The 17,285-nt window shown below is 52.0% G+C and overlaps 1 protein-coding gene across 5 annotated transcripts in view; it reads left to right on the forward strand.

Moving 5' to 3' along the window:
* Positions 1 to 17,285, forward strand: part of RNF220 (ring finger protein 220) — a 280,229-nt gene that overhangs the window by 250,990 nt on the left and 11,954 nt on the right. For 2 of the 5 annotated variants that reach the window (XM_049879077.1, XM_049879079.1), the window contains exons 4-8: positions 1,248 to 1,293; positions 5,087 to 5,188; positions 9,558 to 9,600; positions 12,783 to 12,904; positions 13,262 to 13,394. In XM_049879077.1, the coding sequence (XP_049735034.1) occupies positions 1,248 to 1,293; positions 5,087 to 5,188; positions 9,558 to 9,600; positions 12,783 to 12,904; positions 13,262 to 13,394 (446 nt within the window). Of the gene's footprint in view, positions 1 to 1,247; positions 1,294 to 5,086; positions 5,189 to 9,243; positions 9,420 to 9,557; positions 9,601 to 12,782; positions 12,905 to 13,261; positions 13,395 to 17,285 lie in introns of those variants that run through there. The other 3 variants (XM_049879080.1, XM_049879081.1, XM_049879082.1) reach the window with 2 other exon arrangements.

Genomic DNA, 17,285 nt, shown 5'->3' on the forward strand with positions numbered 1-17,285 from the left:
ATTCTTTGTTGTGAGGGGCTGTCCTGTGCATTGCAGGATGTTCTGCAGTATCCCTGGCCCCTGCCCACTAGATGCCAGTAACAACCCCTTGTCCCCCAGTCGTGACAATCGGAACTGCCTCCAGGCATTGCCAAATGTCCTCTGGGGGGCAGGCTCATTCCCTGTTAAGAATCACTACTTTATCCGAATCTGCTTATGCCTTTGCTCACATATTGGGTATGTCTGTGTCTGGTCCTGTCGGTGCCTGTGCACATCTGTGAGTGTCCCCCGTGGATACACTCTGTGTGTCTGTTCTGCCCCAGATATTCTGCCTTGGATGTGTGTGTGTATGTTTTGTGCTCTCTGGATCTACCTGTGGTGTGCTGTATAGCTATACTCTGTCTGTGTGGGGTCCCTATGTGAATGTGCTGCGCTGTCTCCCTGTGTGCATGTATCAGCCAGTACCTCTGTGTGCATGTATTTGTGTGTGTGTGAGCACAGATGTGGTGAGTGCAGTGGGGGCAGTAGGGAGGAGGGACAGGAACAGGGATATTAATGTTTCTGAAGTGGATCTGATTTGATACGTCTTGTTCCATTGTCAGCATCTGTTTAGCGGGGATTTGTAATACTTTGTGGCTCTGGATCACTCATGCTTAGCGCGGGATGTGGCCTTGCATACCAATTTTGTTATTAAACACAGTCCTCGCCTCCCCCACAGCCCATCCATCACCTCCCGCCCCCGCCCCTGCCTACTCCAAGCCACCCACCATATTTCAGGGCCCAGCTCCCGCCCGCCCGCCTGCTGTGCCCGATGCCAGAGGGCCTGGGGCTGACAAATTGAATCAGGGGGAGATCATTCCTGGCCTAACGCAGTTTGTAGCGTGTTGGAGGGACAATTGACAAGCGCCATGTCAGCTCCATCACCCCAATCCCATCGGAGCTAAAAGCAGGCTGGGGGCAGGGGGTGGAGAGAAGGGGCATTTAGGACAGGCAGAAACTTGACACCAGGAGTCAGGTAAAGCCCCTTTCCCAAGATCTGTTCGTGAGACTTCCATGTGTACTGCAGGTAGCCCCCTTTCAGGGGTCAGCACTGGCCTTTGACCGTGATGAAGGGTGAACCAGGCAGGGCCAGCTGGGTTTAAATAGGCTGCATGGAGCTGGGCTGAGCTGGCTGGCTGTGCCTTCTCTTGGGGTCCTCTCGCTACTCTACCCTTGCATGCCCTGAGCAGCAGGTGGAATGGTCACCCTGTTCTCTTCTTTCTTGGCAGCAAGAATTCCCTTCTGAAGGATGCCATGGTTCCAGGAACCCCCAAGGTAGGTGGTCAATTGTGTTTTCCCTCTGCCCATCCTAATGTAGCCCACCCAGAACTGTTTCTCCTGGAAAACAGGAGCTCTTCCTGCATCCCCAACCGTCTCCAGGGTTGACTTCAACCAGAGGCCTTGGGCTGCTCTGTGTATTTAAGAGTGTGTGTGTGGTCTGTGTGTGTGAGTGAGGGTATGCTTGTGTGACTTCCTCCTCTCCTATCCAGAAAGGGGGTCAGACCTCAGAAGGACCCGGGGATTGTGGGCAACCCAGACACTGAGGCTGGGAAGACTTCAAGGAGGAAGATGAATTGTAGCAGGTGAAGAAAAATATAGAAATGCAGGTCAAGACAGACAATGCAGAGCCTTAGAGGCCAGACCGTGGGGTATGTGTATGTGTGTGTGTATGTGTGTATGTGTGTATATGTGTGCTTTTTCCTGAGGCATCAGGGAGCCAGGGAGGATGCTGGGCTCATTTGGACAGATGGTTTGTCCCTCTGATCCAACACTATGGGAGAAAGGATTGAGAGGCATAAATGGAGAGAGGAGAAGTAAAGGCATGAAGTTTGCCCAAGGGAAGGGACCAGAGAGGCCTTAGCAAAATGACAAGAACTTCCATATATGGCACTGCTTCCCCAAAGGGGATGATTTTGAGAATGGGGAGCTGGGGAGGACAACTAAACCCTCCCTCACTGGGTATCCCCTTCCTACCTCCCATCTGAGGTGGCCTCCTTTCTTGTATTTCTCATAATAACTGGTAAAAGCAAGAGTCCCTAGCCCATTCTGTGGGAGCACGAGGAGTGAAGCTTTACGAATAGAGATCAGTGAGGGAGAGTATATAGAGCGATTAGCATAAAGCCAAGAAGAGACTCTGAAGATCCCTGCATTTAGGGGCAAGTTAAGGTACAGGAGACAGAGAAGGAATGGTCAGAGAGCTAGGCGAGGCACATAAGAGCATGGCGTCCAGAATCCTAAGGAAAACAAAGTTTCAAAACATATGGAGTGGTCAGCAGTCAAATAAGGGAACGCTGGAGAAGGGGCTATTGTATCTAGAAGTCTTAAAGCCACTGGTGAGGTCTCAGCAGTTTTGGGAAAGGAGCCAGGGTGACAAGTATCACCTTAATGGGGTTGGCCCAGCTACCCTGCAGACCTTGAAAAAGGGTAGGAGTGGCCTTTGCACCTTCATTCAGGAAATCACTCAAGTGCAGTGAGCTGGGAAGAGGATGAACACATAACCTAGCCTTGCCTTGGATTGCTATAGGCTTCTCCATAGGCCCCTCCAAGAAGGCAAAGCCCCTCCCAGCCTAAAGGAAGAAAGTAGGGGTGCCAGGCAGCTGTAGACTCACAGAGATAAGGAGCCATACTCACTGAGTCCAGCCCCGCCTGCACATTTAACAGCTGTGTTTAAGGAATGTCATGGACTAGCTGCCAGGACTGCTGCCACAACCACTGACACCTGATACCTGACACCTGAACATGGCTGGCAGGGTAGGGGCACCCCAGTGAGGCCTGTGCTCTAAAGACAAATCCTGGCGTCCACCATCCATGTCCACACATGCATAGATCCATACACATACCCAGGTCAGAATATACACACAGAAGTCTGCAATGTGCGCAGAGTCCACAGCCACAGACACAGGCGTATTGATAATCACACTTGGAGACAAGGGACACTTGCCTGCTCACTTTCAGATGCATACATCCCCAAAACAGAACACTTCAGGGTCTACCCTCTGCCTTGACCTAGACTTTAGGGAAGCAGGCCATGGGTGGAAGAGGTTGGAGGTAGAAGGTTCCAGCAAGAGACTGAGAGAACAGACAGAAGGAGGGAGGGAGGAGAAGGAGGAGAGGGCGAGGGGGGCCTTAGACAAGATTGATGGCCTCGTTGCCATTAAGAAAAAAATTAGCCGGTGGCGGCTATCATATTAAAGGGTGAAGAAGCCGTGAATTATTTTCTTAAAGATCTTATCGCTTACAATGATAATTTTACCTTCCAAAAGGCCACTTTTAATGAGGCGAAGAGCCAGGCAAAAAGTCATGATTTAATGCCGGGATTTTTTTTTTTTCAAAACACATTTTACTGCTTTTTGGTCCATGTTTAAAAAGCGCCAGTGACCTTTTTTTATTCCGCTTGCCCCAGGTATAATGCTGAGGCCTCTCAGGGCTTCTAACCTAGAGAGAATGAGAGAGAGAACACACAAGCACAAGCTTCCTCCTGTGATGGGAAAGCGAGGGGTGAGGGGCAACCCCACGTTGTCTCCCCTGCTCAGCATCTTCCTTGGGATCAGAAGAGGACAGTGCCTGAAAGCACCTTTTTTCTGAGCTGGGGACTGAGTCACCCTCTAGGTCTCCCACTGGGCCTGTGTGTGAAGAAGGGGCTCCAAGTTGCAGGGAGTCCCACCCCAGGCCCTTTCCAGCCTCTTTCCTCCTCCAGCTCTCCCCTAGATGGCTCCCGGGTGAGGGCAAGTCAGGGAGCCCTGCCAGACTAGCAGCTGCCCCTCCCTTCCCAGGGTCCTTGCCTGAGGATGTGCCACGGGACCACAGCATGCAGGTCACATCCTAAGGCTCAGTCGGAGATGGAGGATAAATGGCTGCTCCATCTTTCCCAAATTGCTTTCTTTGGGCTGCCACTGGCGATTTGGCATGGTTTTCCAGGCTGGGGAGGCCTTGCAGTGAACTGTGTGCTTCTAGCACGGAGCTGTGCAGGCTGGGGAAGTGGGGGAGGAAGTATGTGTTGCTCCCAGGCCTCCTGGCCCGTTTTTAGCTGCACATGCCTTGGCAAGAATTGGCTCTCAGGCCGAACGTGCCATGTGGTATTTAGCACTGTGGTGCTCGCACACAATTTAAGGCAGACAGTTTATTAATCTAAGCTGCAGGAGTATGTAGAAGAGGCCGTGTAGGATTGACACGGGGGGATTCATTTTGCTGGGGTTTTTGCTGGGGTCATCGCTGCAGCACAGGGGATAAATGGACCAAGCGTACATCCCTGGCCGCACACGAGAAACTCATACATACTATTTAATTTACTGTCTCCACAGCAGGGCTGCCAGCAGCCTATATTAGGGCCAGGCAGGGTGGCAGGTATGTGGCTTTGCCCCCAACCCTTCATGGGGTTCCCTGAGTCTCTGCTCTCTACAGGAGAGCAAAGCGTGTAGAGTGGCAGCCCGCTGGGAGTCCCGCTCCACTAAGGCAGAGATTAGCAAGCAGGGGTCTAGAAAAACAAACCAAACCCGTTGACATCGTCTATTCCAACTCATGACAATCCCATGTATGCAGACAGAACTGCTCCATAGGGACTTCAAGGCTGTGATCTTTTGCAGATCACTGGGCCTTTCTTCCAAGGCGTATCTGGGTGGGTTCAAACAGCCAACTTTTCAGTTAGTGGTTGAGCGCTTCACCATTTGTGCCACTCAGGGACTCCTAAGCAGAGGTCTAGGAGGTTTCAAAATGTGTAGGGTCAGAAAGGGGAAGGAAGGATGGAGAAGAGGCCATTGTATTTAGACGTCTTAAAGTCACTAGTGAAGGCTGAGAGGACAGCTTCAGGAAAGGGAACTAGAGTGACAAGTATCACCTCCACAACCTGGCCCCACCCTGGGGATCTCCACCCATCCCTAGAATCAGTCCACCCTCTCCCACAACCACACTTCCAGGGCTGGAGCACGTGCCTCTAGAATCTCAAGCAAGGTTCCTCGATCCCTACTTCTCTCTGCCTTGCTCCCAAAAGCTCCATAGGACTGAGGACTCAAGGGGACTGACTGTAGGTCTCATTCAGGCCTGGGGCCACATGTCCTTTTTCTTCTTTCAGTCCCTCCTGTTGTCTGCTTCTATCAAGAGGGAAGGAGAGTCTCCAACAGCATCGCCACACTCATCCGCCACTGATGATGTGCACCACTCAGACAGATACCAGGTGAGGAGGGTGTAGTGGATGGGCATGAAAAGCAAGCTCACCTGGGTGAGTGCTCAGCAGTGCTAACTCCTCCCCACCCTCAGGAGCAAGAGGAGAGGCCTGAGCTGGGTTTGCTTCCCTCTGTGCCCAGAGCCCCTAACTGAACCCAGAAGGCCCAGGTGTCAGGGGATGAGCCTTAAATAGATGCATTTGGGGGAGCAGTGGCAGGTCCCCTGGGCTCTGGTGGGCTCTGGGCACCCCTGAAGCACCCCATCCATAAGGTGGTAGCCTACGGGGTTTGGTTTCCTGGGGGACCCAGAGACAGCCCAGAATCACCTGTGGCCCCCACCTCCAGGCTCAGACTTCAAAACGAGGATCCCTTGTGCAAATAACCCTTCAGACTTGCCAGTGTTGGTAACAGACCCAGAGAGATGGGCAGACATTAGGTAATAACATAATCCTAAAAGATCAGAGCAGGATGACGTCTAAAGGTAACATCCTAGCTATAGATGGGCCCTCTCTGTGGTAGGAAGGAGACAAAATTTCCCCCAGAAGCTTCTGTCTAAGAAGAGACAGAGCCCAGCCCTTAGGAGCCCTGGTCAGATGGAGGAAAACAGGGCCCAGCTCCAAGGAATGTTTGTTTAAATGGAGACGGCTTCTCAAGGAGCCCCAGTGTGAAGAGGGAAAAACAGCCCTGGCTCAGAAGCCCTGATCTGATGTAGAAAGACAGGGTACCAGGGACCCATCATCTGAGCTAGAGAACTAGGGTCACTGCTAACACATATAAAGCCTCTACTGGAATTAGAGAAAGGCATCCCCTCTGGGCAGACCATTTGGAAAAGGGCCCCCTTTCCTCCCAAGCTGACACAACCTAGTGTCAGGGTACAGAGCATGAAGAGTGGCGTGCTGAGTGTGGGCTGGATACCAGCCTCAGTGATCCCCCTCTGCTGGATGCCTTGGTCCGGGACTCAGCTTGTGGAACCCAAAGTGCTGGCCCTGTGGAGGTGTTCCTGCTTGTATGAACGCTGGTTTGAGATAGGGAGCCCAGTGCAGCCCCTGAGAGACATTGCCCTGACCCAGACCCTCCTGGTTTGAGGTAGAGAAATGACCCTACTCTAGGGAATTCTGCTCTGAGAGGGAGTTAAGGCTCAGTTCCAAAGAGTTCCACTCCAAAAGGGTAGACAGAGCCCTGCCTGCAGAGGCCCATCTGGTCTACTTCACTCATAGCATCAGCCTCATCACCTACTGAACTCGGAAAAGGGTAACAGGCAAAAATTGCCTCAACTCCTTGATTTCCATTCCTATCCCCAGAACGTTGATTTTACTTTTATTCTCTAGAGACTATGAGAAAAGTTATTGACCCTCTTGCTTAAAAAGAAAAATACACATAAACCCACACACACACACGCGCGCACACACACTTGAATACAGCACTTTACATACAACTTCAGGAAGTTAAGAAACCTCTAATTTCCATCCAAGCACCCTTTATAGGTCTTTGGAGCCCAGGTTAAGACACAAGACCCTCGTCTAGACTCTAAAGTTTACCTTTTAAAGGACAAATCAGATTAGGTTACTTTTTACAAGATAAAGTTCAAGCTCCTTAGCATGGCATGAAGGCCTTCTGGAATTTAGATTCAACCCGTATTTCCAGCTTCCACTTCTAATTTCTCCCTCCATGAATCCTATGTGCTCTGCTCACTAAATGCTAATCACTCCCTGGATATGCCATTCCTTTCTTGCCTCTGTGTCTTCACACATGCTGTTTCTTCTAACGGGACTATTTTACCCCACCCCACCCCCAAATTTTTATTTCTCTTTCAATACCCTACTCAAATGCCATGCCCTCCAGGAAGCTTTCTGGGTTAGACATCTCATCTCAACCCCATGAGTCCCTATCATTGCCCTTATCACCCTATATTGTGATTGCCTGTTTAGGTGGCCTATATTCAGTTATCTCCTGATTTATAAAAAACTATCCTAAAATTTAAGAGGCTTAACAGTTTATTATTTCTTATGATTCCGTGGGTTGACTGGGCAGTTCCTCATGCATACAGCTCATTCAGCTGGAGGATCAGCTGGGCTAGAAAGTCCAAGGTGGCCTCACCACATGTTTGGGAGCTGGGATGCCTTGGTTTTCTTCCATGTTGCCTCTGATCCTCCAGAAGGTTAGATCGGCTGCCTTACTTGGCAGTCTTAGGGCAGTATCACACCAGGAGGGTGAAGATCAAAGCTGCAAGGCCAAACAATATCACTTCTACCACTTTCTCTTGGGCAAAACAAGTCACAAAGCCAGCCTGGAATCAAAGGAGGAGGAAATAGATTCTAACTCCTGATAGGAGAAGCTACAAAGCAATGGTGGCCATATTTAATCTATAGCAATGAGTCTGACTTCTTCACTAGCCTCAGAGTCCTTGTATTATCCTTCTTTTACTAACCCTTCCTTCCTCAAACATTCACCTAGTACTCATGCATGTTCACCCCAGTGTCCTTGCCTTGCATACTCAGAAGACACAAATATGCAAATAAAGAGATAGTTGTGGCTCAATATTTTAATTGCTATGACAGAGGTATAAATAAGTTTCTAGAATAACATACTGGAGGAAGTGGGAAATCAGATAAAGCTTCACAGAAGAGGTAATGACTGAACATGAACATAGAAGAGGAGTAGGAGTTTACTTGGTGGCAAAGAAGAAAGGGTATTCCAGACAAGAGCAACTCTATGTGCAAAAGGCAGAGAGATATAAAACACAATGATATATTTGGGGATCAGCTAGCAGTTCAGTTGTGTTAGAATGCAAACCACAAGGGAGACTGGTAGATGAAGCTAGAAAATAACCCAAGGACTAGATGGGTATCCCATGGCCTGCTCTTTACGCAATGTGTAGCATATAGTAGTTGCTCAGTTATGTCAGAACTAGGCCTTGAAAGCAGGGGCTATTGGTTTCCGGTTTAGATTCTCATTTACTCAGCTCCTGCTGGGTACCTGACCCTCTTAACCATTATCTCACTTTACCCTCATAGCAACCCTGAAAGCTAGGATTCATTGCCCCCAATTTATTGCCAAAGAAACAGGTCTAGAGGAAAAAAGTACTCTTGGGAGAAGGAAACCTATTTTTTATTAGACCTGGAAGGATAAGTAGGAGATACACGGGGGTTGAGACGAGATTTAAGAGAGGTTTAAAGGTAGAACCTGCAGGATCTGATGAAGGATTAGGTGTGAGGGATGGAAGAGAGGATGTGGTCAGGATGGCTCTCAAGTTTCCTGAGCGGATGGTGATATCCTCTTATAAAGTGGACACCCAGGAGGAAGGCTTCCGTTTGAGGGTTGTTGAGTTCAATATTGGCAGCGTGGGTGTGTAGTGCCGGTGGGCGCTCCAGGGGATGTTCAGCAGCCAGCTGAAATGTTGGGGGTCCTCTAATAACGGAACTGTAGATGGGCTAACCTGGGGGGCAACTGATGGGAGCTTGCGGTGGGATTACCTGCGGGCGACCGGGAATTCCGAAGTCTCTTCCTAGTAAAGCGCTAGCTAGCCTCGGCGCCGCACGGAAACCGGAACCGGGCCTGGGCTCTGGGGCAGGAGCCCGCAGGGGAAGGGGCGCAGAGGGGAGGAGGGGGGGTGGAGGGGGGTCTGAATCCAAAACCAAACCGGTTGACGTCCAGTCGACTGGACTCAGCGACCATGTAGGACAGACAACAGCCCCACAGAGTTGCCAAGGCTGTAATCTTTACAGAAGCAGACTGCCACCTTTTTCTCCCGCACAGCGGCTGGTGGATTCCAACGCTCACCTTTAGGTTGGCGGCCGAGCGCTTTAACCACTGCGCCACCAGAGCTCCTTGGGAGGGTCTAGCAGCCGCTAAACCTGGGATGGGTTGGCTTTGCAAGCGGTGGGAGGGACCCCGGGGCGGCCCCAGCCGGTTGCTATCGGAGTACCAGCGGCCGTTTCCTAGCCCCCGTCTAACGGCCCCCCCGTGAACTTTCACCCCCGCGCGCGACGGCGGCGGGTCACGTGATCAGGGCCAACATGGCCGCCGCTGGGAGCTGAAGCGCCGCCACCGCCTGGCAGCCGGGGGGAATCCGCCCGCATCGCCGCCCTCGCCGGCCGGGCGGCCGCGGGGCCCGGAGCGCCGAAGGCCGGGGCTGGGGCGGTACCGCGCGGCGGCCACGGTCTCCCGTTAGAGCAGCCCTCGGCGGCTATGCCGAGGGCTCGGAGCGGCCGGCGGAGCAGGGGGGCCGGCGGGAGGGAGGAAGTAGGTTTGTTTACGGGCTGTTTGGGGCGGGGCAGGCCTGGATGGGGGTCCGGTGCTGGGGCGGGGGCCAGGACTCCAGGCTGAGCCTGACGCTCTTGTTTCTTTTTTTTTTTGCATCTGTTCGGGATCTTCACCTAGACCTTCCTGCGAGTGCGAGCCAACCGGCAGACCCGACTGAATGGTGAGTCCTACCCGGCCCTTTTCTCCGCCCCTCCCCCGGCCTCTTCCCTCCCTCACTGCCTGCAGTTCCTGGTTGCTTGGGTCTCTTCGACATGGGAGCCCATTGGCTTTTTCGCAGTCAAGGCGCCTGGGTATGTGCAAATCAACGACTGCCCTCAGTTTCCCCGTCTGTCTAGTGGAGATTATGGTTTCCATGTCCTGCCCAAGCCTCTCTGAAGGCCGTGAAGAACTCTGGGGGGCAATAAGTGCCAGAGAATGAGGAACAAGCCACACAATTCCACTCAAAAACTCAGCTTTGAATTTGCAAACTGCTGGGGCCTCACTGTACAAGCCGGCAGGGCGCTGGGAATGTTTTTCTTCCAGTTTTTAATCAGTGCCTAGTAGTGTGAATGCAGCCTCTCTGCTGAGACTTGACAATGCAGTGAGATCTGGAGTTCCCACGGCAACAGGAACTTACTCATCCCAGGGCTCTTTGAGTTATCAGTCGGCCCACATTTCACAAAGGTGATCAGCGTGGGCTCGACAGCTCTTAGAGGCCTCCTCTGAAAGCAGGCCGTGTATGCACTACCTGGCAGCCCTCCCTTTTGGATTCAGACCTCTGGAGCATTACTGTTTGCCAAACACAATTGAATGATCCTAGCTTTTTGTGCTGACTGGGGTGTAGTGTATCTGGGGGTGGCTAGAAGGGGCTTAAGAGTTTCTGGGCCATCGGGACATTCAAGATCCCCAGCTCTTGCCACTTGGTTTCTACTACCAGGCTGTACTCCAGTCTGGGAAAGCAAGAGTACTCATGGGCTGGCACCACGTTAAGCACCATTCTCACAACACACATTTTATAGATAAGGAAACCGAGGCTCAGAGAGATTAAGGTGATTTGTTTAAAATCACACAGCTGGGAAGTAACTTAGCTATGACTGAACCGAAGTCTCTTTATTTCCAGAGCCTGTGCTTCTCTGACCATGCCATAAAACCTTGGTAAATACTTTGACTGTAGGTAGAGGTAACTATTCTCTGGGTAACTTAGGGAGCAAAACTTTCCCTACCAAGCTTTAGTAAGCTTAGCTTAGGTTTTAGAAGGTGAATGGTGAGCAAAAAACCAATCCTGCCTTGCTTAGCTGACAGTTTCCAGGTGAAGCACATTCTATCAGGGTGTTTTCCTGGGACTGCCGGGGATCTTCTGCTACGTAGGTATCCCGGGAAAGGAGCGTGTCCAGTGTCACGCAGCTTTTCTGTGAAATTCATTTCTTTATTCAGTCATTGAGCAGTGTCTTATCATTGGTTCCTTCATATCAGGGTGGCACTCCCTCAGACAGGGCAGGGTAGGTGAGGGACTTTCATATTGGCACACTGCTCCATACTCGGCTTCCAGAACTCTCAGGATCCCTTGCTGAATGCCCTTCTGATATACAGCATGCCTTCTCCATCCCAGCCCTGGCTCTGAAATGTAAAGGCTGCTTGAGCCTGAGATTCCAAGGGGTAATGAAGCCAAGGCTGAGGGACTGGGATCTTTGTCTACAAAATTTGGTTGGGGTACTAGACATCGTCACATGTCCTATAGTTAGAGGACAGGAAATTGAAGAGATGGGCCAGACTATAGACCAAAGTTTCTCAAACTCCATGTTCATCCTGGTGGGATGGTGGCTTTCCTGTTGGTTTGGGTTTTTCTAGGTCTGATCTGTTTTGGAGTTGAAGTAGCCCCCTGCCTCAGACCCTGAACAGGCAGCAGCTGGATCCCCAAGTGCCTGAGGCCCAGAGGGAAGCTTCAAGTGCATATTCTTGCTTTCTAGCACATCAGTAGGGTCAGTCTTTGTTGATGCTGATCAGTCAGAGGGACTCTTGTGACAGGAGAGCATTCTAGGCTATAGTTAGGCCAGTCAGATTAATTTCCTATCTTGCCTTTGCCACTTTAAGGAACTTGGACGAGTGATTCTATAAGCCCCAGGTTTCTTTATCCGTTAAAAAAAAATGGGGTAAAGCAACCTAGCTTCAGCATATAGAATTGAATGAGCTACCTTGCATAAGGTACTTGTCTCCAAGCCTGACACACAGTAGAAGCTCTATAAATTGTAACATACCCACTCTAACCTGTGTCCCCACTGCCTGTACTGCATTCATGATCATCTCGTCACTTTGCATCAGGGTCAGTGTCCATGAGAAAATTCTTCCTGGCCCTGCAGTGGGGAACCTTTCCCTCCTTGGCTGGCTCTCCCCTGCTGCCACCCCATCAGTCTGGTGTCAGGGGCCATCTCTGATCCTGTTGTTGCATCCAGGGAGGGGCTAGAGGGAACAGAGTCCCTTGTTTTGACCCCTTCCTGCTTCAGTGACAGGAGGGCTGCAGAGAGGGATTAGTGAGCTAATTAGAAATGATTGCATCTCTCAGCATTAATTAGCAGTGCTGTGGGCTTGCAGTGTGCACTTTGGAACTGAGCCCCCTGCAGAACAGCATGGTAGGCAGCCCTCTGCCTCTGGGGCTTACCAGCCCCTCTGCACTGATTAGAAATGATGGAACAGGTCTGGGTAGTGCAGTAAAGGCTGCCTTCTCAAGGTGCCCTGGGCCCTGTGACCTGGCTGCCCAAGGTCTGATCCAGATCCTCCATATCTTTATGACTGGGCCTCAGTCTCCTCTCCTGTAAAATGGGACTAGTGGACATCAGAGGAATTCTTCCTGGGGTGATTCTAGGCAGGACCTAAAGGCTGTACCTCAGGGCTTTTGGCCCAGGAACAGCAGAGATTTGAGCATCTCTGATGAGTGAGCAACAGGCCATATCAGAGCCTTAGACCTTGGGCTCTAGCCCAGAGCCATCCTCCGGAGCTGCACTTCCTGACACCAAAGAGCTTGTGGTCTTGGACTTCTAGGGAGATACCTAGTGACATGGAGTATCTTTGTCCATTGGACTCACTGAACAATGCAGATAGGGCAATGCAGGTTAAGTCTGAGCCAGCTTGACCAAAGAGCAGACACTTGGACACTTCCCTGGCCTAGCACCAGTCTCTTCCCCAGGTACTCTTGGCAAGACCCAGTCCCCAAGACAGGAGAAAGTGCTAAAAATGAGGGCCATCTCAGGCACTGAACAAAGGGGCTGATGGCTGACAGGAGGTCAGGCTGTGTCAGCCCCACTGGGACCCGGGAGCTAGAGTGACCGACTGCCTGTCCTGTGCTTTGTTTTCGGTTTCTCCATGCAGCTCGGATTGGGAAAATGAAACGGAGGAAGCAAGATGAAGGGCAGGTATGTCCCCTGTGCAACCGCCCCCTGGCAGGATCGGAGCAGGAGATGAGTAGGCATGTGGAGCATTGCCTTTCTAAGGTAGAGGGGCCACCACCCTCCCATTCCTCCCTTCCCTTCCCCTAACGCTAACTGCAGACTGCTCACAGATCTATGGGCTGTTGGGGTCTCTGTGTGGTCTCAGCAGCTTTTTCCTCTGTCCTTTGCCCTCTTCTTTTGCTTTCACTCTCCCATTTCCCGTGGGTCCAGTGGAAAATTATTGGGAAGAGGGCCAGGTCTTTGGCCTCTAGATTGGTTTCCTTCAAAAGAGTCCTAGAGCCAGGGGCCCATCTTGCACAGTATAACTCTGAGGCCAGGGCAGTGTCTCCCTTGCAGGCCCTGGGGGCGGGCAGGTAGGGCCAGCCTGGGCCCTGCGTGATCCTGCTCTGCTCTTCACAGAGGGAAGGCTCCTGCCTGGCGGAGGAGGATGCTGTGGACATCGAGCATGAGAACAGCAACCGCTTTGAGGAGTATGAGTGGTGCGGGCAGAAGCGGATAAGGGCCACCACTCTCCTGGAAGGTGGCTTCCGAGGTACAAGCAGCTGACACAGGCAGTGGCACTCTGGTGGCCAGGCCTCTGCTGGTTATCCATCTCTTGGGGGCCAAGAGGCCAAGGCTGGTGGCTGGTCATCCATTCCACCATGTGGGTACTGCTGCTGGCGGGGCTCCTTTGTGACCGAGCTGCCTGCCTGTGATGTGCATATTAAAATGGATGTATTTGGGTGGAGAAATGGAATTGTGAGGCTGCAAGCTAGGAGTGACGAGGGGGGCTTTCAGCCTCGGGTGATGCATTGAAGGTGACAGCCAAGCCGCGTTGGCACCTGCATAAAATATTAAAGGGACGGTTACGCATTTATCACTCCATCCCTCTTAAGGCTGATAAATGAGAATCCAGCAACCTGCTGTACACCTCCAGCACTGGGGGCCCTGAGGGCTTCCAGCAAACACATTGGATTTTCCTCTTCCTCCTCAGCCCCATGTCAGGGAAATCAGTTACAGAGGAGAGAGTGAGTTATGGCAAAATTTGACCTCCCATGAGCTTTACTGGTGAATCTAATTTTAGCTGTGATCCCATCCCTTCTCCCTGGGCGCCCTCTGCCCTGAAGCAAGAGGGGCCTGGGCCCAGCTGCTCCCTGCTTCCCTTGGGCTCTCCCCAGTTGCTGCAGAGGGGTCTGCAGGGCCCTGCTCTACCTCCAGTGCCCTCCAGCTCCTCAGAGAGCCATGGCTTGGCCCAGTGGAAATCCCTCACTCTGACCAAGTCAGACAGCAGAACTGGGCAGGCACCCAGGGTCAGTAGTAACCTCTTGTCAAATTCCATTCAGGCAGGGGAGAGGGGAGCGGCCTGCCTCCAGGCCTCCAGCTTTTCTTTCTCTCTGTGCACAAGCACACCTGGCACTGCAGCTTGTGGTCATTAAGTGAGCCAACCTGCTTCCCGTCTGCCTCCAGTTCTCTGGGCTACACCCTGGGGAGTGCTGCTGTGTCTGGTCCCTGGGGACACACCACAGCTGGGAAGAGGGTTTCTGCCTCCTTGGGCCCATGCTGCTTGGGCTCGTGCTAAGGAGTGGTCTCTGCATTGACATCCAGTGCAGGCTGGCTACATGAAGGGATGAAGAGCTCACACAGGTTGTTATACCACTGGGCTTTTCTCAATTACCCAAGCTGTTGGGGACAAGCCCAGACGTAAACAGGAAGGCTAGCGAGACCAGACCATTTCCCTGGGCCTCAGCGCTGAGGTGGAGAGTGTTCATTGCCATTCACTCCAGGCTTATCTTGGAGCTTTAGTGTGTGAGACCCTGGAAGGATGAAGAGCAAAGCCCAGGATCCCACAAGGTGTATACACAGAGGTGGCGGGTGGCACCCCATGCAGGGTCAATTCCAGGACACAGCTTTGGGTCAGCTCTGTTGGCAGCTGCAGCTATTCTCATCTTCCATTGCTGTGGCAACTTCTTAGTCAGGACTCTTGGCCCAGCACTGGGCCCGATGGCTTCTGGGCACCAGACAGGGCTTAAGAGGGATAAAGCTGCGTTGGGCCTGTGATTTGACAAAGTATTTCTCCTATTCTGGATTGCACTTGCAGAGCGGGTATGAGGGGGCTCTTAGGCCCTGGGCGGGTGTCAGTTTTCCCTGAGTGTTTACACTGTGAGGTTGTTCCTTTCAAGAATTCCTGAGGGGAGTTCAAAGGGGGCTTTTCTTTGAGCGATTTGGAGAGCGAGAATGAGAGTGAGACTTGAAGAGGGAACAGGGGCCGGAGGTGCCTTTATCTGCAGAGAATTGCTCCAGCTTTCCTGATAGAAGCTGCTGCTGCCTCTTAAACAGCTTAGTGCAGTCAAAAGACAGGCAGACTTGAAAGGCTGTTTTACAGCAAGATCAGCGGGGGCCATGAGACGGAGAACAGGGCCCAGTGGAGCGGAGGAGGCTGAGGCTCCTCAGTTGGGGGGGCTATCAAAGGGAGGCCCTGGCTGATCCCGATCGCCTTTGCCCCAGAATCCTGCAGAAGCTGGCCATCTGTCGGTCTACCCTCCCTGACCAGCACCAAGAGGCCCCAACTCTTGGGGGGCTGGGTGTGGCCCCACCAGGCGGGCTGGTGTCAGTGCAGCGCATTGATCGCCCGCTGGGCGGGCTGGGCCGCAAGCCGGGCAGCGCGTGCTTAATGTGATTGAAAGGCAGTTAAAATGGCGGTGACCTTTTCAGGAGGAATTAGATTGCCTGCCAAGACCGGTTAGAGGGAGTGATAACGCCGGCTGAAGAAGCTGCCCAGCCGACTTCAGAGAGAGGGAGGCAGAGGCAGGATGAGCAGGCGAGCAGCGAGGCCCATTTAAGCTGCGCCGTGCGTGCTGACAGAACAGAGATTGCTGTCCTTGTTAGATATGAAAGAATTGAAGAATTGCAGATAAGTTCCTGTATCCGATCATCCCCTCTCCCTCCTCCCAGACCAGGGTCCCTTTGTCATCCTCAGCAAAGCTTCCCACCAGGCCTACTGGGAGCTAGTCTCTTGGATCACATTAGTTACCTTGAATGTAATCTATTGTGGGAGGCTTGGTGGAGGCACTGGGCTGAGGGGGGCGGGCCTTAGAGATGGGAACCCATGGTCACTGAGGGGGAGGCCCAGATATCTTAGGCCTGGCAGTACTTGAAAATGATGTTTTAGGACAGGATAAAGGACCACACAATAGGTGACTGCCAGGAGAGGTCCAGCTGGAATAGATTTTAAGGGACTAAGAGAAACAGGTAAAGATTTCAAGAAAGCAGGTTGGCAGAAATTTGGGGGACTTAGAAGATACTTGCTCAGGCCTTTGCAGTTCTAGGAGAAATCCTCAGCCATGTGTCCAGGTTGTTGATTTTTCTCTCAGAACCATAAGTTTTTTAGTATGTTACTGCTGTTTCTCCCCATCCACAGTTGTGACTGTATAAAGGGAAGACTCAGAGCCTAGTGCTTCACCGGCATTCCCCGAAAGGGATCAGCAGTTAAGAGAAAAAGATGCTCTCCTAGGGCACCGTGCCAAATCTGGCAGAGCAAGGGGCCTCTAAGCTAGTGAAGCAGCCACAAGGGAAAGCCTAATTATAATACAGCCCCAGAGACAAGCCTACTCCTAATGTAGTCAAATGAGGTATGTGACAAGTGAGCCACACCTTTCCTGTCAATTCCTACACCCAGGGCCTAGATCCTGGAGAAGAGGCTTGTGGGGAGCCTTGGTTCCTCCCCTGTATGGGCTGCCAGTGAGAGCTCACCAACTGGATTTGTGAAGCTCAGGGCTCTGATGGCACCATCATATTTGGAAAGGAGGGAGGACATGGGAATGGTTGGTTTCAGATAAGCTGGCAGTGATGTGGTGGGCACAAGAGTGATGAGGTGGAGAAATTTCCCAGGAGGCTACACAGGAAACAGAAAGTGTCTGCAGCTGTATCTCTGGGCCCTGGGGGTGAATGCATTACTAGAATCCAGTATTAAGCCCCTTTGAATCAAACAGGTAGAGGTGAGGGAGAGGGAGGGGTACTACAGAGAACCAGCTGTGTAGGGCCTGTGCCCTGCCCAGATCTGGCCCAGGGACTACATCTTTCTCAGGTTCCTGTCTTAGATTTAGAATGGTTCCAAGTAGCCTGGAAAAGACAGGCAGGGCAGGTGTGACACAGATCTGTTAACTGTTTCGTGGTAAAACTTCAGTGCCAGATTGCGGGGCAACGAGATGGAGGGTATTGTGCATCCAAGGACATAGGGACATTGCCCTTGCCCTGCCTTCTTTGGTGTGTTGGCTCCCAAAAGATGGGAGCTCTAGATGCTAAAAATGTCCCCCAGCACAGCTCTGCTGCCTGGTCCAGTCAGCGGCAAATGTTGGAACAGCAGCCTGCTTGAGGCAGTCTTAGAATGGAGAGGCTTATGGCTCCTGCCTCCCCGCCACTGTGTAGTAACAACTGTTGCCTGTTG

The sequence above is a fragment of the Elephas maximus genome, chromosome 3 (assembly GCF_024166365.1).
Source record: "Elephas maximus indicus isolate mEleMax1 chromosome 3, mEleMax1 primary haplotype, whole genome shotgun sequence".
NCBI classification, from domain to species: Eukaryota; Metazoa; Chordata; class Mammalia; order Proboscidea; family Elephantidae; genus Elephas; species Elephas maximus.